Consider the following 21,872-nt stretch of genomic DNA (forward strand, 5'->3'; position numbering starts at 1 on the left):
TGGCTCTGAGGGAGCTGGACAAATGCCAAGGACCTTCCACATGCAAATAAACACACATATCTTGGTGACAGGATACCGACTTCTGTGGAGTTATTTCAAGACCCCAACTGTCAAACGCCCTTGGTTACATTGCCCAAATTGATACAAGATTGATCCTCACCTTATTCAATATTTTGACCTCTGTCCTCATAGAAATGATCTTAGTATGTTGCAGTGAATTTTCTCCTCATCCGTAGTTTACCCTCAGTGGCACTTACGATAATTATTCAAAATACTCAAAATGGTCTGATCACAGGATTTCCAACAAGATCAGGATGTCAGTTATGTAGGAGTGAAAGATCCACTGTTTCATCCATTCAGACACCGTGGAAACAATTTTATAATATATCTAATTCAATTTTCATTCAGTCAAAGGAGAAAAATCTGCTAGTTTGTAAGATGGAAACAATTCTTTTAAGTCTTAATTTTGTTTTTTTGACCCATTTTGCGACAAGTGTTTTTTTTATTCACAGTTTGTTTAAAACAGTCTTCTGGTCTTCATTTTGGCACAGATTTTGAATATGGCAGTCGGAGGACGAGTGGGGTCAATATGAAACCAACAGAATGTTTTCAGTAAAATTCATATATAAAATTTATATATAAATCTATTATGTTTTTCAGTGAAGAACAACCTGCCATCAAGTTTCTTATTGAATTCTGAGTTAAACTATGTTACAGATAATTCATCTTCTACTCATTATTCTATACAAGTATATCTAATTGACCAATGAATGCTTTGTTCACATAACTGTTTCCATCAACAAATTTTATACATGGGAACCTAGCCTTCACCATTTAATTTATGAGAAATGTGTGTGAGTGGCAACTGATACAGAACACAACCTCTGCTTTCCTAAATAGAGGTTTTTGTATTTACAATTTTCTGCTTTCTTTAGCAAGCCAAACAGAGTTCAAACTGTCCAAATCACTTGTGATAAATAATCTGTGAATCTCACTATCTTGAGAGTCTCACACACAGAGGTCAAATGAAACTAATTGAGATTGTTGGTTTGGAATTTGGTATGTCAGGTGATATGGATATAGGTCCAAAGATAATAAGTTCTTGGATTCTGGGCAACATCAATACGTGTAGCAAATATTAAGATGGTAGTAGTTGTGGGGTGGGGGTGGGATCTGTAAACACAGTGTTTTTTACTGAGTATAAATTGCTGCTTAGTTACTTTGGCTTGTAAAACATTATCAAACTCTCTAGAGGTTTAACTGTTTTGACATCTTTGGCAAAAGAAATAGAATTCTCATACAGCATTCTTGACAGTGGGCATAAACCTCAGCTGTGAAGGGAAACAAACATCTTTGCGAAATAAACATTAAAAGAAACTCAAAGCAGAATTTACATTTTTTCATTCATTGTGTCATGAGAGTCTAATTATTTTGTGTATTTTCCAAAAAAGAACCATTTAAACTCTTTAAATAGACACAAGGCGGCTAAAAGGATGGTAACAAGAGTCAAATAATTGTCCATTTTTGATTCCCTTCAGCAAAAAAGGAAAACATACGTTGACCCATCAACCACAAAAGAAAAAAATTAGAATATGCTCAAACTTTGAAAAACGAAAGGGCCTCCTCAAGATGTGAGAATTTAAAACTGAAAAAAAGGAGGTTTTAAGGAAACCCACAAGGAACTCCAGTATAACTGACTTTGCTTTGTAAAAGAATGATAAATTAACATAACCATCTTAAGTTTTGATCAGTATGTGATATACTGAGACACAATTTTAAACAGAACACCAAGTATTGCTGCATAGAACCAGGCTATCAAGGTCCACAAACCACAGTGTCATAAAGCAAAATAACATGAACATTTACTCTATTCAGGAATTAGTTCTGTTCAGTCCACCTGTAAGAGAAGCCTCCAATAATTCAATTATTGTAAATCATTACAGCTGCTTAATTGGAAAGGTTTTCTTCACCTTGCAATTTAGAAAGGGAATGTTCAAGCAAGTAATTCGTCTGATTTGATCTTAGTCCTATCTTATTAGTATCTTGTATCTATATCTACACTGAATATTTGTATCTGCATTTTATCTAACACATTTTTAACTTGGTAACTTTCAGGAAACTAACCCTGATCTTGTTTAAACCTAAAGCTTTGCTGCTATCTATAATTTAGGACATTCCAAGAAACAAAAAAAAAGAAAAAAAGCTACATAAAATTGCACCTCAGGAACCACTTTGCGAACATGTTTGGTGTGGTCAGGACACGGTGATTAGCATGTTTTGTGAATTTTTTGAATTAAATTAAACACAGATGATGATTCCTTCCCTTGGAACTTTTCTTTCTTGTTGAACAATGTCTTCTTAAATATCCCCTTGAATCTGTGCAACTGCATCTCTCCTGGCCTATCCATGAACTTAATTTACCAGTTTACTCCCATAATTATCTCCATAACTTTTTGACAAGCTCCCATTATTTTGGTTACTGTTAAGAAGTCTGCACACTACTCCCACAAGTTACTTCTTGCCTTAATCGTTTTTAATCTTAATGCACATATCTTGGATTTCTGAATTTAGATTGTACCTCTCTATTTTCCCAATAAAATAACTGATTAACAGAGCCACCTCTTCACCACTTCTTAGCTTACTGCTCTTCGTAAAAGTCATCTACCCTTTGATAGTAAGGTCCCAATCATTATCCTCCTGCAGCCATGTCTATGTGATTGCTATTAGATCCAGCAACACCCAAGCAGTTAGATACCATCCACGATAAAACAGCACACTTGATTGGGACTGCATCCATGACCTTCAACATCCATGCCCTTCACTATAGATGAGCAACGGCAGTAGGATATACCATCTTTAAGATGTTCTGCAGTAACTCATTAAGGCTCATTGGATAATACTTTCTAATCCTGTGACCTCTACCACCTGGAAAGATATGGGCAGCAGATGCACAGAAACACCACGACCTGCAAGATCTCCCACACGCCCCATGTCATCTCAACTTGGAACTATACTGCTCTTCTACCACTGTTTCTGAAATTTCTTTCCTAACAGCACTGTATATATACCTAAATCCCAAAGATTGCACCAATTCAAGTAGGCACTCACCACCATCTACTTTGGGGGAAATTGGGGATAGGCAATAAAAATGTAGACATCACTACCATGGCCCACATCCCATGAACAAATGAAATATATTGAACATTCATAATATTCAAGACTATGGACTTAGAGCAGGAAAATGAGATTAGTGTGGATATCAGAGTATTTTTGGCAGTACAGACTCAATGGACCAAAGGGCCTCTTCTGCATTGTATGATTCTATGGTATACCCACTCATTTAGTGAAATGCTTCCACAAGTTTACAAGTGTGTTTTATTACTTCTGGAGGATTAGCTAGAATTGGTAATATTTTGGTATGAGTAAGGTCACTGACTGAAAGGACAGAAAATCTAACTTCACACAACTCCAAAGGTAAAATTAGTCTAATTCATTAAATGATTGTTGTGAAAAATTGTAATGCTTGTTGGAGAACAGCTAAGCAGATTTTTGGCACTGGTCAAGGCAGTCATGTCACAATTTCATAGATAATGTGGAAAAGTCAGTTCCACTATAATGTAAGGTGTGAACTATTAACTTCACTGTTATTAAGACAGGAATAGAACTATGAACCTTGATAATCCAACTGCTTCTTTGTCTCATCAACCAGAATTATGTGACTTACACTAGAACATAAACAATATGTTATCAGCAAGAAATCCCAAAGATAAATGCCAAAAATTACAAAGCAGAATCCTTGCAATCAATCAAAATAATGATCATGGAAACCAATTATTTGGCTGCCAACTGGTTTGCACAAAATGGTTAAACTGCAATGATCCCAAACTCAAAATCCATATACGTCTGTTAATGCTAATGGTTAGATTCAAATGGGAAAAAAAAATTTAAAATGTTTTAATTCAACAGCTCCTTATTGATTAAAATAATTTAGTCAAAAGAATAATATGATTCTGTTGCTAAATTTTCTCATGTAAACCATAATTTAAAATTAACAGCCTTTAAATGGTAAATGGGGAATTTGCTGTTACCATCACATGACTTAGGAGGAGGAGTTAGCCTTATGGCCCCTTGAACTAGTTCCCCTATTCAATAAGATCATGGCTGATATTGTTATGGGCTCAACTCCACAATCTAATTCAACCAACATCTTTTAGTCCTAAAACTTTACTTGAAAGGATTTCTGATTCAATATCGACTTTAGAATATCATTTCCATCTAGAAAGATAGGGCATCAGATACACGGGAACACCAACACCTGCAAATTCCTTTCCAACTCATTCATCATCCGGCTTGGAAATATATCGTGTTTCTGTCACTGGGTCAAAACCTTGGAATTCCCTAACGGGATTGGAGGTCAATTGACAGCTCATGAACTGTAGCAGTTTAAGAAGGCAGCTCATCACCACCTCTTGAAGGGCAACTACAATGGGTAATAAATGCTGGCCAGCCAGCAATATCCATGTCCCACAAATGAATAAAAAAAATTAAATGTAATATAATTAGAAGTCAACAGCAGTTGGAAAGTTTGTTCAAATTTTAATTTACATTAACATATAAAAGTATAACCCATCTTTTACATGCCAAACTGAAAAGAGTACTGGTGGTGCAAGATTATAGTTATTTCTATAAGTACTTACAGAAAGTCAATGTAGTTGTTAAACTTTCTGTCACTGAACTTTGTAAAACATCAAGTTGTCAAAATAGAACTGCATGTCTTCAAGATGCAGTTTTATAGCACCTTTCATAACCTCAGGATGCCCTGAAGTGCTTTGCACCTAAGCAAATATAGTATTTTGATTATAGTGTAGTCGCTATTGAATTGTAGAATAGACTACAGCCAATTTATTTTATGCGAGGTTCTAAATGCTGCATGAGACATTGATTAAGGAAACAATATTAGACAAGGCACCACAGTCCCATGAACTTCAAACAATGCTGTGAAATCTTTTACTTTCAATTAAGAGGACCGATATGGCTTTGATGTAACATCTGAAAGACAGCTCTTCCCAAAACAGAACTGGACAGTCAGTGTTAAGTGTGTGCTCAAATCTTTGGTCTCTGGAGCGTAACCTGAATTGGCTAACACAACAGTGCTACCACTGATTCATAATTAACACTTTTGGGGGCAACATCTGCTCAGAGGTACACATTTGAATCCAATAGAAATGTAAATTGAATGAGCAAAACATTAAAATTACAAGAATTTAAAATACTTAAACTTGCAGTATTATTTTTCAATAACAAATCTATTAAAATCTTATCTGGAAGACAGAATATACTGATTATATTCAAAATCACAAATTATTCCAAGAAGTATGTACAGCATAAATGAAGAGCTCAAAATGATTAAACTTCATCAGGATTATGACTTCCGAAAACTGCTGATACAAAAAAAAGGAAATCACTGAAATAGCCCAAGAACAGGAAAATATTAAAAAGGCATATAAAGTAGTAAAAACCATCAGTACTAACAGAAAACAAACTCTGCAGCTTATTTGCTGAATACATTTGTAGCAGCTTTAAAATGAGATAAGAACAATCTTAGTTATGTAACTTTTAAAACAGTGCAATTTGAGCCTGCTTAAAAAGGTAAGGCTGTCAATCATATAGGAGAAATGCTTCCCTATAGTTTACTTATTTGAAGCAAATACAGTGGCTGAAACTTGATTAAAACTAGTTTTAAAAATTTTAAACAGCTGACGAGTCTGTATTTATCAACGTATAAACTCAACGAAGAGCAATATCCAGGTCACTTATTAGCAAAACAAAATAAGAATGAAGATAAGTTCCTTTACCAAATTTGGTGAACGCCTAAAGAAAACATGAAGTTACTGAGGCAAGAAGTCAATTTTTAAATGCTAGAATGTTTATAAGTTCAATTCAGAGATTTCTGTTGTCCTTTAAGTACATTTTGAAAACAAATTCAAAGAATAGCACCAACAAAATCTGATATACATTTAAAAATTTATGGCAAAATCAGAATTTAAGTGAGTATGACAGATGGCGCTTTAAGGCTCAATTTTGTTTTGTGCTTGATGAGGATTGCACACTTACAAAGGTGGTTTAGATTCTGATATGCTTAATTTACTTAAGTTATAAACAGAACTCAATAAATCACCCACATGCTTCTAGTACGGAGAGCATAAAACTGAAAAAAGTGAATGATATTAAAATGGACACAAAGCAACATTAACGATATAGAAATTTTAAGAACTGCAAAGGACACTGACAATTGTACCTATGGAAGGAGAAACATGAAATGTGGACATCAAATATACCTGGATCATGTACAATCTAGTTACAATACAAGGATAATCTTTATTTGCACTGCATTTTTTGAGAAGAAATACAAGGAGCAAGGTTTGTTAAAGAAAATATGATTTGACTTGAACAGAAAAGAAAAATGCTGCCTGTTATGAATGCAATATTATGCAAACAAGGTTTTAAAAATAGCAACTTACCTCAATTCCAATCTCAAAACCCCCACCAAGTCCAGCAATGCCGATTGCTGAAGGAGCAGACCACCCTGTATGAACCAAATATAAACTCAAACATTTTAGTCAGGAGTAAGGTAAAGTAATGATTGTTTGAGCTAAAAGAAGTAATTTTCTGTTACTCATTTTCAATCCTGAAGCAATTTGCCTGAGTCAGCTTTGGGGTTCAGATCTAAAAAATTCTTCTAGTAGCTAGTCCAATGCTAAAACTACATTTAAGCAACTTTATTGCTGAAGTGCTGAAACCATGTATCAATACCATTATAACGATCATTATAAAGCAGAGAAACAATTTTGCTGTCTATAAAAATGTGAGAAGTTAGATAACACTAGGTTATTGGCCAGCAGATTTATTTGAAATCACAAGCTTTCCTCCTGATGAAGGAGCAGCGCTCCGAAAGCTTGTGATTTTAAATAAACTTGTTGGATTATTATAACCTGGTATCATGTAGCTTCTGACTTTGTCCACCCCAGTGCAACACTAGCAACTTCAGATTATAAAAATGTGAGAAGTATTTCAGATATATAGTACAAACTGAAACACTGGCCTTTGGCCATCTTTCCCACTTAATATTTATCTTAAATGCCAAGGTCAGTTACTGGGCAGTGGGACGAAATTATGGTTGTTATTTCCTGTTTAAATCGAAAACCAGACTCTGAAAGGAAGCAAACCTTTTTTTGACTAACTAACATTTTATTTAAAAAGGAAGCTTTACACATGCACAGAATGCATTTGAGTTTCAAAGTACAAGTTGCATCACCTATACCTCTGGGTGAGGGGCCTGATGACTGGAGGGTGGCTAACGTTGTACCTTTGTTTTTAGAAAGGGTGTAAGGAGAAACCAGGGAACTATAGACCTGTGAGTCTGACCTTGGTTTTGGATAAACTGCTGGAGGTGATTACAAAAAAATAGGATTTATGGATGTTTAGAGAGGCAAAAATTAATTAGGGATAGTCAGCATGGTTTTCTGTGAGGAAAACGGTGTCTCATAAGCTTGATTGAGTTTTTTGAGGAAATTAGACATTGTTTATTTGGATTTTAATAAAGTCTTTGACAAGGTTCCGCATGGTAGACTAATAAGTAAAGTTAGGTCACATGGGATTCAGAGTGAGCTTGACAATTGGAAACATAATTGGCTTAATGGCAAGAGACAGGGAATAATGGTGGAGGTTTATTTTTCGGACTGGAGGCCTGTCATCAGTGGTGTTCCACAGGGATCGGTTCTGGGTTGTCTTTTGCTTGTCATTTATATAAATGATTTGGATGAGAATATAGAAGGCATAGTTAGTAAGTTTGCAGATGATATCAAAGTTGGTGGCATTGTAGACAGTAAAGAAGGTTTTCTAAGATTACAAAGGGATCTTGATCAAATGAGTCCATGGGCTGAAAAATGGCAGATGGAGATCAATCTGTATAAATATGAGGCATTTCATTTTGGTACAACAAATAAGGGTAGGACTTACATGATTAATGGCAGGGCCTTGGGTAATGCTGTAGAAGAGAGGGACTTCAGGATACAGGTCCATAATTCTTTGACGTTTGCATCAGATATGGACAGAATGGTGAAAAAGGCATTTAATACACCTGCTTTCATTGCTCAGTCCTCTCAGTGTAGGACTTGGGAAGTCATGTTGAGGTTGTATAGGACATTGGTGAGGCCTCTTCTGGAATACTGTGCCTAGTTCTGGTTGCCCAGTTTTAGAAAGGATATTATCAAGCTGGAGAGGGTTCAGAAGAGATTTACCAGGATGTTGCTGGGTACGGAAGTTTGGGTGATAAAGGCTGGATAGACTGGGACTTTTTCCACTAGAGTGTCAGAGATTGCGAAGTGACGTGATAGATGTTTATAAAATAATGAGACAGACAGGTAGAGTTAATGATAGTTGTCCTTTCCCTAGGATGGGGTTTTCAAGATTAGGGTGCAATAATTTAAGGTGAGAGGACAGACATTTAAAAAAGACATGGGGGCAGATTTCTTTTAGACAGCATGGGTTCACTTGTGGAATGAACTTCCTGAGCAAGTGGTGGATATGGATATAATTATAATATTTAAAAGATATTGGGATAGATACATGAATAGGAAAGGTTTGGAAGAATATGGGTCAGGAGCAGAAAGGTGGAACTAGTTTAGGTTGGGATTATGCTCGGCTTGGACTGATTAGACTGAAGGATCTGTTTCCATGCTGTATTACTATAGGACTCGAAGTATGAAAAAAATGAGTCCTGGTACAATGCAATTCAACACTGGACATGTGACTACTCCACCAATGACTGCCAAATTCGTTATGAACAATGATCTCAGATAGCAGCAATGCTACTGCACTCATACTGCTGTTCAACAAAAGATAAACCTTAACAACAATGAGATAGAAGGTTGTTGAATTACTGCTTTGGCATTCCTCATTAGAACTGTGAGTCAACATCAAAACTCGAAGGTGATGATAAAATAATGTTCCAAACTGCAGTATTCTCTCAGACAACCAGTTTGGTGGGACTAAGTAGATATTTTGGATATTATTGTTGTGGTTTTGTTCGCCAAGCTGGGAATTTGTGTTGCAGATGTTTCGTCCCCTGTCTAGGTGACATCCTCAGTGCTTGGGAGCATCCTGTGAAGCGCTTCTGTGATCTTTCCTCCGGCATTTTTAGTGGTTTGAATTTGCTGCTTCAGGTTTTCAGTTCCAGCTGTCCGTTGCAGTGGTCGGTATATTGGGTCCAGGTCGATGTGCTTATTGATTGAATCTGTGGATGAGTGCCATGCCTCAAGGAATTCCCTGGCTGTTCTCTGTTTGGCTTGTCCTATAATAGTAGTGTTGTCCTAGTTGAATTCATGTTGATTGTCATCTGCGTGTGTGGCTTCTAAGGATAGCTGGTTTGTGTCGTTTTGTGGCTAGTTGGTGTTCATGGATGCGGATCGTTAGCTGTCTTCCTGTTTGTCCTATGTAGTGTTTTGTGCAGTCCTTGCATGGGATTTTGTACACTACATTGGTTTTGCTCATGCTGGGTATTGGGTCCTTCGTTCTGGTGAGTTGTTGTCTGAGAGTGGCTTTTGGTTTGTGTGTTGTTATGAGTCTTTTTGCAGAAGCGGTAATGCAAAGATTAGAACAAACAGTCTTACCGCAAATTCAACCCAAACTCTGGGTCAGATATGTGGATGACACCTTAGTAATCATTAAAAACACAGAAATAGAGAACACACACCGGATCATCAACGCCACACTCACAGGAATCCGATTCACTAGAGAGGAAGAAAAGGACAACCAACTCCCATTCCTAGACGTGATGGTACAGAGAACACCTAACGGAGAATTCACTACAAAGGTATCCAGGAAAGCCACACACACAGACCAAGTCCTGAACTACAAAAGCAACCACCCCAACACAGACAAAAGAAGTTGCATCAAGACACTATTCAAAAAGGCCACAACACACTGCAGTACACCAGAACTGCAAAAAGAGGAAGAAGAACACCTAAACAATGTATTCGTCAAACCGGATACCCGCGCAATTTCATCAACAGATGCCTGAGGGAAAGACAATGGAACGAGGACATGCCGCAACCCAAAGTACTAGCCACACTACCATACATCAAGAGCATTTCCGAACTGACAGCCAGACTACTGCGGCCACTAGGACTCATAACAGCACACAAACCAACAGCCACTTTCAGACAACAACTCACCAGAACGAAGGACCCGATACCCAGCATGAGCAAAACCAATGTAGTGTACAAAATCCCATGCAAGGACTGCACAAAACACTACATAGAACAAACAGGAAGACAGCTAACGATCCGCATCCATGAACACCAACTAACCAGCTATCCTTAGTAGCCACACACGCAGATGACAAGCAACATGAATTCAACTGGGACAACACTACTATTACAGGACAAGCCAAACAGAGAACAGCCAGGGAATTCCTACAGGCATGGCACTCATCCACAGATTCAATCAATAAGCACATCGACCTTGACCCAATATACCGACCACTGCAATGGACAGTTGGAACTGACAACTGGAAGCGGCAGATTCAAACCACTACAAATGCCAGAGGAAAGATCACAGATGTGCTTCACAGGAGGCTCCCAAGCACTGAGGATGTCACCTAGACAGGGGATGAAACGTCTGCAACACAAATTCTCAGCTCGGCGAACAGAACCACAACAACGAGCACCCGAGCTACAAATCTTCTCACAAACTTTGGATATTATTTCTAGGCCTGGCATTATGACAACAGTATGAAATTTTATTATGCGTTTAAAAACACAGCCGTACTTTGTAAGTAGATGTTGCAGTCATTTTTCTTATACATTAAAAGATGAACAAAAATCATATGTATTTTAAAATAAAAAGCATTATCTTTTTCTTACTTCCATCTGGCAGGCGACTCAATACAATTCCACTGCCTCCACGAGCAGTTACTAAAAATCCAGCTTTAATCACCGAGATGATTGCAAGTCCTTGTGCTTTAGCTATCACGTGAGCTTTAAAATTAGCAGAAAATAAAAGTGTGAATGAATAAATATATTACATCATAAAATAAATGACAACTTTAACAAATCTATTTCTTGAATAATTGTTAAACCCATCGTGTAAGCACTCACATCCTTTAAGAACTCAAGGGTTAAGAGCAAAAGTTGACTGCATAACAGAGAAAGATCCTTGAATTAATAGATAATTCACAAAAGTCTCTTTCCATCTTGAGAACTGAGAATGAAGCAGAACAAAAACTGTGAACGTATTTATTTTCTGGTCTTCTTTAAAATATTTTGCTTCTTATTCTTTCGAGAGAATATGGGCATCGCTGGCTAGTCCAACCATTATTGCCTATCACTAATAAATCTGGAGAAAGTTTTGGCGAGCTGCCTCTTTGAACTACTGCAGTCATTAGGGTGTAGGAACACCCACAGTGCTGTCAGGAAGGGAATTCTAGGATTTTAGCCCAGTAACAGCAAGGAACAGTGATATATTTCCAAGTCAGGATGATGGGGGACTCAGAGGGAAGCTTGCAGATGGTTGTGTTTCCATATATCCACTATACTTGTCATTCTAGGTGTTACAGGATGAAGGTTTGGAAAGTGTTGTCAAAGGAGCTTTGGTGAGTTGCTGCAGTACATCTTTCAGATGATGCACTTGCTATCGCTGTGCATCAATATTCCAGGGTAATTCATGTGAATTTTCAAGTCGGTGGATGGAGTGTCAATTCAAACAAGCTGCTTAATCCTGGTTGGTGTGAAGTTTCTTGACTGTTGCTGGAGATGCATCCATACATGGCATGCACAGTTTATTACATCACACTCCTAATTTGAGCCTTGTAGTGGGCAACATGCAAAAGAGAAACATGAGGCGAGTTACTTGTTGCTGAATTCCCAGTCTCTGAGTTGCTCTTGTAATCACAATATTTATATGGCTAGTCCAGTTCTGTTTCTGATCAATGGTAATCCCTAGGATGTTGACAGCGCAAATTTTAGTGATGGAAAAGGCACTGAACTTCAATCTGCGATGGTCAGATTCAACCTTGTTGAAGGTGGTCATTGCCTGGCACTTGTCTGAGGCAATTACCAGCATAACATGGATATTCTCAAGGTTCCTAGGACATTAAGGAATTCCTGAAGAGGAGCCCCTGAGATGAGGTGACTGACTTATTTTCTAGGTATGACTCTAATCAGGGGAGAATGTATCCTTTGATTCCCACTGACTCCAGGTTTGAGAGGTTTCCTCGATGCTTTATTCAGATGAATGCTGCCTTCATATCAAGGGCAGTCATTCTCACCCCAACTAGCCACGAAACGACACGACCAGCTATCCTTAGTAGCCATACATGCAGATGACAAGCAACATGAATTCAACTGGGACAACACTACTATTATAGGACAAGCCAAACAGAGAACAGCCAGGGAATTCCTACAGGCATGGCACTCATCCACAGATTCAATCAATAAGCACATCGACCTGGACCCAATATAACGACCACTGCAAAAGTTGAATTCAGCTCTTTTGCCTATATTGGACCAAAGCTGTGATTAAATCAAGACTCAAGTGGCTCTGGTGGAAACCAAACTGATCATCAGTGAGCATATTATTCTTTTGCAAGTGCCACTTAATAGCACTGTCAACATCCCCTTACTAAATTCTGCTGATAATCAAAAGTACGTGAATAGTTGGCTCGGTTGAATACGTGGCCAGTTTTCTGCATTGCCGAGTAGATGCCAGTGCTGCAAATATACTGAAACAGTTTCGCCATGGGTGCATCTGGTTCTGGAGCACAAGCCTTCAGTACTGTTGGCAGAATGTTGTCAGGGCCTTTGTAATATACATTGTCTTCAGCCATTTCTTGATATTACATGGATCCAACTGAATTGGTTGTAAACAGGCATCTGTGATGCTAGTGACCTGAGAAGGAGATCCAGACAGATCGTCAGCTCAACATTTTTGACTGTGGATTAAGAAAAATAATTCACCCTTAACTTGTATTTATGGGTTCAGACTCTGCCATTATGCAAGACCCTGACTTGCCTTTCCAAAATGCAGCACTTCGCATTTATCTAAATTAAACTCCGTCTGATCAAGATCCCATTGCACTGAGGTACCCTTCTTATCTGTCCACTGTACCATCAATTTTGGTGTCAGCTGCAAACTTACTAACCAAATCACCTATGTAGATATCCAAATAATTTCTATAAAGGAGAAAAAGGAATGGACTTAGCACTGATCCTTGTAGCACGCCGTTGGTCACAGGCCTCTAGTCTGAAAAGCAACTCCTCTGTCTTTTATATTTCAGCCAGTTCTGTATCCAAATGGCTTGCACTCCTTGTATTCTATGCAAACTAACCTTGCATACTAGTCTACTGTGAGGAACCTTGTCAAACGTCTTGCTGAAGTCTATATAGATCATGTCCACTACTCTGCCTTCTTTAATTCTCTTCATTACTTCTTTAAAATTTTAAAGAAGTTAGTGAGACATGATTCCCCATGTACAAAACCATGTTGCATATCCCTAATCAGTAATTGCCTTTCCAAATACATGTAAATCCTGTCCTTCAGGAGCTCCTTGAACAACTTGCCCACCACTGGTATCAAGCTCACCGTTCTATAGGCCCATGCCTTTTCCATGCTGTATTTTTTTATGACTCTTTTGAAGACTGATCTCTGGACATCCTGGTTCTTAGGCTTCTCTGCTGAGGTTTGTCATTTCTCCTTTTATTTCATTCACTGTCTCTTCCCACTTGGAGGAAGATTTTACTCCTCATAGTTCCTTCTAAGTTTCTGCTGCTCACCAACACCTTGTACATTTCTTCATTTATTTTGGAGTCGCATCATGATTTCAACATTATTTTGAAATCGGTATGTGTATCCATGTCTTCACATATTTCGAATAATATTACTGGGTTATTAAAATGTTTTAGCAGTGAATTGGTTTGTTGGTGATTAAAGAATACCTCATTCAGCTTATACCACTTGCCCCAATCCATTTATGAGACAAAGACAAGATCATTGACGAATTTTAACTTTTTGATTTCCAGGTATGAAAAGCAATTTGTGGAGCTGCAACAAACCGGTCATCTCGTCCAAATGACTCCATGACTCTTGTCAAAATCAGCTTAGTTGACAGGTTTGACCTTCAGTTAAGTGTGGAATGCTGAAGAAAATGGATTGGACTTGGCGGGGGGAGTGGTGGGAGGTGTTGGAGAATCAGGGGCTGGTACAAGATCGAGCAAGGAAGCTTAAGGAACAGAAAATGGAGGTGCTGAATTGGAGAGGGAGTAGGATTAGATGCCTGACAAGGCAATGACTATTGCGGTGTGAAAGATTTGAAAGCTGATGACTCATTGGGCTAGCTATAAATTAGAAATGCATTTGCCTCATGACACCAATTGTTAAAATTCACTTGAGAATGTAACTTTCAAAAAAAAAGGTTTTGCGATTGACATATGAAAGAACTGAAACCAACATGGTCATTCTAAATGATGAGAGACTGAACAAACAGGTCTTTTTCAATATATAATTTCAGTTACATCACACTGCAAACATTTGCTATAAATTCTGTATCTTACAATCTTATACTCCACAACCACCTGATGAAGGAGCAGTGCTCTGAAAGCTAGCACTTACAAATAAGCCTGGTGGACTATAACCTGGTGTTGTGTGATTTCTAATTTCATACACCCCAGTCCAACACCGGCATCTCCACCTCATGCATCAGGCAGCATTTGCCTTCCTGATGTTACTGAATCTCTCAAGGCAGGGAAAACCTCACTGTTAGAATTCAGTCATTAATTATGGATACAAATGAGGCACAAACCAATTTCTATTGTATTTTAAATTGCCAATGTACCTCTTGGGAAGAATATGTAACCATTGCACCCATTAGGATTCAGTTAAAATCAGGAGTTGGTGAGTTGGTGTTGGGATTCAGATTTTTAATGCTTTAAACTTTCACTAACCCCAAATCTGCCTGTCTTTAAATTAAACTATTTGAACTGACAGGTGCAGGTGCATGTTTAAAGTTGAATGGGCCACACCATGAGATACCCTTCTTTAGCAAATTCTGAATCATGAAAAAATGTTTAGTTGACTGACATCTAGTATAAGTCAAAAAAAGTGCTTAATTACATGTGCACTCTCTCCATTCACTCTGAAAATATACACATTTACAGTTGCACAACCTGTTGTGCTACAGTAAAAAAATATATCCATTGAACTTAATTAATGTCGCACTTATAGCTAAATGCTACTGAAGATCTGAGGTATCCATTGAATAATATATAATTGTCACTAATAGTGGAATAATGAAATAATAGAGAAGTCTTTCAATCGAGTCCAGAGAATTTGTTATTGTTAGGGTGAGGGGCAAGGCTGGTAGGTATAGGGATGACGAGAGAAATTAAGATTTTAGTCAAGAAAAAGAAGGAAGGGTATAGACAACAGGGATCAAGTGAATCCGTACAGGAGTATAATGGCAGTAGAAGAATACTTAAGGTGACCAATAAGCACCAAACTACACTAATGCCATATACCTGAACTAGGTCCGTTGCCATTTTAAGTCCTCATCCAGCCATTTCCTAAATGTTGCAAAATGGTGCTTCCACTACCTTCTCAGGCAGCATGGTCAATTGTTTTTCTTATATCTTCCATAAATCACTTCTCACCTTAAACCTCGGCCATCTGGTCCTAGATATGTCTCCCATGGGGAAAGGATTCTCACAATCTACCCTGCCTATACCTCTCAATTTTGTATACTCACTCAGCCTCCTTTGCTTCAAGGAGATCAAACCCAGCCTATCCAGTCTCTCCTCATAACTGAAACATTTCATCCCAGGCAACATCCTGTTCAATATGCTCTGCACATGCTCCAGTGCAAACATATACTTTGATAATTTGGCAACCATAAGTGAACACTGTATTCAATTTGTGGCCAAGCCAATGTTTTATAAAGTCGTCACAAAATGTATTTGCTGATTAATGAAGGCAAGCACTCCATATGTCTATTTCAGCACTCTCTCTACCTGTGATGACACCTTCAGGGATCTTTGTTCCTCAGTATTCTCTAGTGAACTATAATTTATTGCATATATACTTCCTTTATTAGACGTCCAAAAATGCATCACCTCACACTTATTAGGATTAAATTTCATCTGCCATTGCTCTTCCCAATTTACCAGCTGATCTGTATCAGATTGCAAGGGCAGCATGGTGGCTCAGTGGTTAGCACTGCTGCCTCACAATGCCAGGCACCTGGGTTCGATTCCAGCCTCGGGCGACTGTCTGTGTGAAGTTTGCACATTCTCCCAATGTCTGCGTGGGTTTCCCTGAGTGCTCCGGTTTCCTCCCACAATCCAAAGATGTGCAGTTTAGGTGAATTGTTCAGGGATGTGTAGGTTAGGGGCATTAGTTAGGTATAAATATAGGTGATAGAATAGGGGAATGGGTCTGGGTGGGTTACTTTGGAGGGTCGGTGTGGATTTGTTGGACTGAAAGGCCTGTTTCCACACTGTAGGGATTCTAATATCATTCAACCTGAGACCACTGTCAACAACAATTAGTCCAGTTTAGTCCATGCCCAACATTCGTGGAAATAATGGCAAACCATATGAGTGGTGGCATTATAAAGATGATCTAGCCTTTGTCAGAATAGGTTATGGATGCCCAAACTCCCTGGCATTGAAACAATGCTAAATAACAGAAGTATCATTGATGTTTTTGTTGAAGGCTTGATCAGTGAAATTTCAAACAAACACCAGAAACTTCTGACACCAATGTAAACTATAAAATAAATTAAGTTCATGGCAGGAAAATATTTCAGTACAAGGGGTAGCAACAATACTAAGAAATAGCAAAATTACATTATTACCATCATCAGCAAATACATAATTATTTTGCAAATTGGCATGTTAGTGGATTATATCATAAAGAGATTTACAGTTTATCTTTAATTTGGGTTGATGTTAGTTTTAAATGTCCTTGACAGACATTGATGTATCGCAGATGGAAATAATAGCTGTGAATATTGCAAAGATGCCACTCAACAATGGCATTATGGTTTGTGAAGATTGAGCAGCTCCTTTCCTCTAATGTGTTTTTACCTAATTTTGTGTGGGGCTTCATCTCCTAGGTTAACTGGGTACCTCTGTCTTCATTAAGATATTATTGGACTACACATTTTTCTCTCACCTTTTGCGAAGATCAAATATTTTTGCACGTGTATAGGTACACTGCACACAGCTTGGTAGCACTGAACTGTTTAGGCCAGAGTTTGCCAAGGGGAGAAAGTGAGGACTGCAGATGCTGGAGATCAGAGCTGAAAAATGTGTTGCTGGAAAAGCATAGCAGGTCAGGCAGCATCCAAGGAGTAGGAGAATCGATGTTTCAGGCATAAGCCCTTCTTCAGAGTTTGCCCAAGCAGGATTTGGAACCACATTGGGGTTGAAAGCTGAAAATTTAGGTTCGCAAGACAGCAATGGCTGCCATGGAGCTCCAATTCAGTTAAAATAGCTACATGCCCTCTAACAAGCCGCCACTCTCACATCCATCTCTCCTCCATTCTCACAGTTCTCACTGAGGAAGTGTGACAATTATCAAGACTCAAAATGGGTCACAGCGGGAAATGAGTTGGGAAGCACTGATCTTGGAAATGAAAATGGGACTTCAGCGTACCAACGATCTGTTCAATAATACTGTATGCAGCATACAAGGCTTTACTAAATCTGCTGTCACCATCTGTCCTCTGACAATGGAGTAATATTATCAGTTCTGGTTGAGGCGGGTAACCTTGGTCTCCAAGCAACTGTCCTGACACATTACTCTGACGGAAAAGTGCAGGTGTTTTTGACTGTCAGAGAACGAAAAAAGTCATAATTTGAGAGTAGCATGCAGAATGACGATACAGCAGCAAATTGATAGGATAGCAGACTAGAATGAGCATCACTAATAAGCTGAATATTCATTGAATAAGTGTCTGGGAACATTTCACTACATTAAAAGTGTAGCAATAAAACAATAAAAATTGTTGTTGTGAAAACACTTATTGTTTAAACACAGGGTATGTATTGTCAGGGCCTTTAATCAAAATAGGTGGCACAAAAACCACTTTGAACTTGACAGAATCAAGCTACTTGATAATTGTTGAATTTTCAATGTCATTGCTGAGGCGGGTTCATAATGGAGGATATGAAATCTGGAACCCCTGGAGCAGGGTACCTATCATCTGTTGAATGCAGTGGTATAATGCTGATTAACTAACATGATTCAAGACTACTGAAAACGTGAGGGAACATAAAAAATAATGCATAGTCGAAGCTGTGCTCCTAATAGAAAAAGGCAATCGGTTTGGTGCTGACAGCAAACATTACTGCATTCAGGAAGCTATCAATGTCTTTGGGAAAACCATAAATGATCTCCTTAATATGAACACTCTCTGACATATGTGGTAAGTCCTACAAGTCTAATGTACCACTCAATAAGGTCTTGGCTGATCTGATCATGTCTTCATCTTCAAGTTCCATCCTGCAACTATTAGCCTGGGCTCTATTGTCAAACAAAAACCTAACTCACCCTTGAATACGTTCAACGATGGAAACTTCACTTTTCTCTAGGACGGTGAACTTCAAAGATTTACTATCCTCAGATGTATTCTACCTCATTTGTGTCTTAAATTGGAAACCGATAATTACGGATTACTCAACAAGCATGAACAACTTCGCAGCATATAGGTATCATGATTAGTAAGTTTGTAAAATTGGTGGTATAATAGACAGTGAAAAAGTTTATCTAAGATCAATTGGGCCAATGTGCCAAGGAGTGGCAGTTGGAGTTTAACATAGAAAAATGCGAGGTGTTACATTTTGCTAAGAACAACAGGGCAGGACTTACACAGAAAATGATAGGACTCTGGGGACTGAGAACAGAGACACCAAAATGTTCAGGTACATAGTTCACTGAAAGTTGCACTACAGAGTGGTAAAGGCGGCATTTGGAATGCTTGCCTTCGTTGCTCAGGCCAATAAGTTTAGGAGTTGGGACATCATGTTGTAGGTGAACAGGATGTTAGTGAGGCCACTTTTGGAGTATTACATGCAGTTCTCATTGCCCTGCTGTGTGAAGGATATTATTAAATTGGACAGAAGAGAGAAAAGATTTACATGGATGTTACAAGGATTGGCAGGTTTGAGTTATAAGGTAGCAGGTTTGATGAGGTCAGATAAGTTGGGACTTTTTTTGCTGGAGTGTAGGAAGTTGAGAGGATTATAAAATCGTGATGGGCATAAAAAAAGGTGAACATACATAAGATATTTTCCCTAGGGTTGTAAAATTTAAAACAAATTTTAAGGTGAGAGGAGAAAGATTTAAAAAGGGACCTGAGGGACTACGTTTTTCATACAATGAGTGGTTCATGTGTGGAATGAACTGTCAGAAGAAGTGGTGATGCAGATATAATTACAACATTTAAAAGACATTTGGACAGGGTACATTAATAGGAAAGGTTTAGAAGGATATGGGTCAAATGCAGGCAAATGAGACTAGTTTATTTTAGGAAACATAGCTGGCATGGGCAAGTTGGACCGAAAGGTCTATTTCCATGTACTATGACGCTGCATTTCTTAAGTACCCTGTCAAGCTTCTGAAGAATCTTGTATGTTTCAAGAAGATTTTTTTTTGTTTTAACTCCAAAGAACATAGGCCCAAACTGCTCAATCTTTCCTCATAAGATAACCACCTTATCCCTGAATCAGCCTGATCATGCTTTTCTTAACTGTATCCAATTCAAATATATCCCTCCTTAAAGGAGAATACAGTACTCAAAGTTGTGTTTTACCAATAGTGTATAAGGTTATTATGACTTACCTACTTTTATACATTATCCACCTTTCAATAGGCCAATATTTAATTTGCCTTTGTAATTCTTAGAATCCCTATAGAGCAGATAGAGGCCATTTGGCCTACTGTGTCTGCACAAACCCTCTGCACCACACCATCCTGCAGGACCTCAAGATTTTGTCCACAGAGCGTTCCCCCATGTATTATGTGTGGGTAAAATATCAAGAACCATGCATGACAGCTCCGATTAATACACAATCAGTGTTGGTGTAAGGGATGCTAGTATTTGCTGGGATATACGCTGAGTGATGCATTATTTCCAGAACGACACTTGGGAAGGTGAGACAGAAATGGGACATGATAGACACCATAGGAGAGTGGTAATTATTTAGGCAAATTTCATAAGATACAGCACGAGACCTCACACCAGCAAATCATCCAAAAAACTTTATGCAACTCCAAACTAAGTTTTAAAAAAAAAGCAAATTTCAGCTTGAAGTCTTTCTAACCATTTTGTCTAGTGTAATGCAGTTCATGTTTTTCCCTCCTTGTTTAAGGAAACACATCATTCTTTGTGTTATATGTACACTGGCAGCCTCTTGGGAGTGCGTTCAGATATTGACGTCCATGAATTAAATGTAAGGATCTAACTATCCACTATTAAGGTAGCTTTGGGTACATATGAACCTTACCAGACCCAAGGAAAGATAATAAAACTTCAGTTAAAATGAACAATTCCAAGAATGAAACAAAATAGCTATAAAGGTCAAAAAATCGAGGCCTTTCAAAAAGATATAAGGAGAAATCTAAAGGTTTTCAAAGTGATGGAAGGTAAATAATGAGATTATCTTCAGTGGGTAGCAAATAGTACAGCATTGACTACCAGAAGATTGATTAGCAAAATTTAATTTAAGGGAGGATGCTGGAGTTTCATTCCACGCAAAGGATTCTTAGAACATGGAATATTTTTACTGTAAGTAGTTTTGGATGTAATTAAAATATAATTGTAGAAATGATTGAAAACTGTAAAATAGTAAACAGGAAAAAGCTAATGATTCAGAATTTAAGATAGATTCATATGTGGATTAGATATTTTGAACTTCACATCCTAAAACAAGGCCAATGGAAGAGGAACTTGATTTGGGTTCCTAGAATTACTCAAAGTAATTCTTGACATTTCAGATTGACTGTGCTTACCTTTTCCTGTTGTTGCACAATTTTAAGTACTTAATTCCCTAATACTAGTCACAATGAATGGTCCTGAAATTATCTTATAAAGAGGTGCTAACGAGACTCAAGAATTATACATGAAAATGCTGTTAACACTAATCTCAGTTGGTAAAAAGTAAAGATACTTTAGTGTCATAGGGCAGCTCTTTCATTATAGAGAGACAGATGACTGGTGGTAGTTTAATCGGAGTGTCACCACACTTTACGTGAGGGAGAGGTTGAGAAGGACAACCTTTCATAGTAACCTCAACCAGTGCAGGAATTGAATCTGTGCTGTTAGCATCACTTTGCATCACAAACCAGTCTTCCAAACAACTTAACTAACCAATGAAACACTGAAAATTCCTGATTAATACTAGATATAAACATATTCATTGTAACATTAATGTATTATGTTGGTATTCTACTGATGATATCCATCATCCCAGCTATACAGACCACCTGCCAAGACCTTTAACAAACAGTTCTACTTAATCCAAAGAGGCAGTCAGGTTGTTTTGATTGTTAGATAGAGTGGAAATTAACAACTGTTTGGCTGTGCAGCATCACAATTTATGTCTTCATTCTTAACTCAGTCTTCATTAGTTTATTCCATTTCTAAAAGAACAAAAATTTACACTTTTTGGTTCCCCAGTCTTGCTTAAATTTGTTAAACATTGTTTATTAAGTTTTCTATTTCTGTACTTTGAGTAATTCTAGGAACCCAAATCAAGTTCCTCTATCTTTTTTTTAAATCTTCAAAAGAAATTTTGTTCAACATACCTCTGTTCAAA

General features: G+C 37.9%; 1 protein-coding gene across 1 annotated transcript in view; it reads right to left on the bottom strand.

The window, feature by feature from the left end:
* Positions 1-21,872, bottom strand: part of sh3yl1 (SH3 and SYLF domain containing 1) — a 165,870-nt gene that overhangs the window by 101,031 nt on the left and 42,967 nt on the right. The window contains exons 3-4 of the mRNA XM_072560974.1: positions 10,926-11,039; positions 6,522-6,586 (exon numbers count right to left, since the gene is read on the bottom strand). Coding sequence (XP_072417075.1) covers positions 6,522-6,586; positions 10,926-11,039 — 179 coding nt within the window. The remainder of the gene's footprint in view (positions 1-6,521; positions 6,587-10,925; positions 11,040-21,872) is intronic.

Source organism: Chiloscyllium punctatum, chromosome 3 (genome assembly GCF_047496795.1).
Source record: "Chiloscyllium punctatum isolate Juve2018m chromosome 3, sChiPun1.3, whole genome shotgun sequence".
NCBI lineage: Eukaryota > Metazoa > Chordata > Chondrichthyes > Orectolobiformes > Hemiscylliidae > Chiloscyllium > Chiloscyllium punctatum.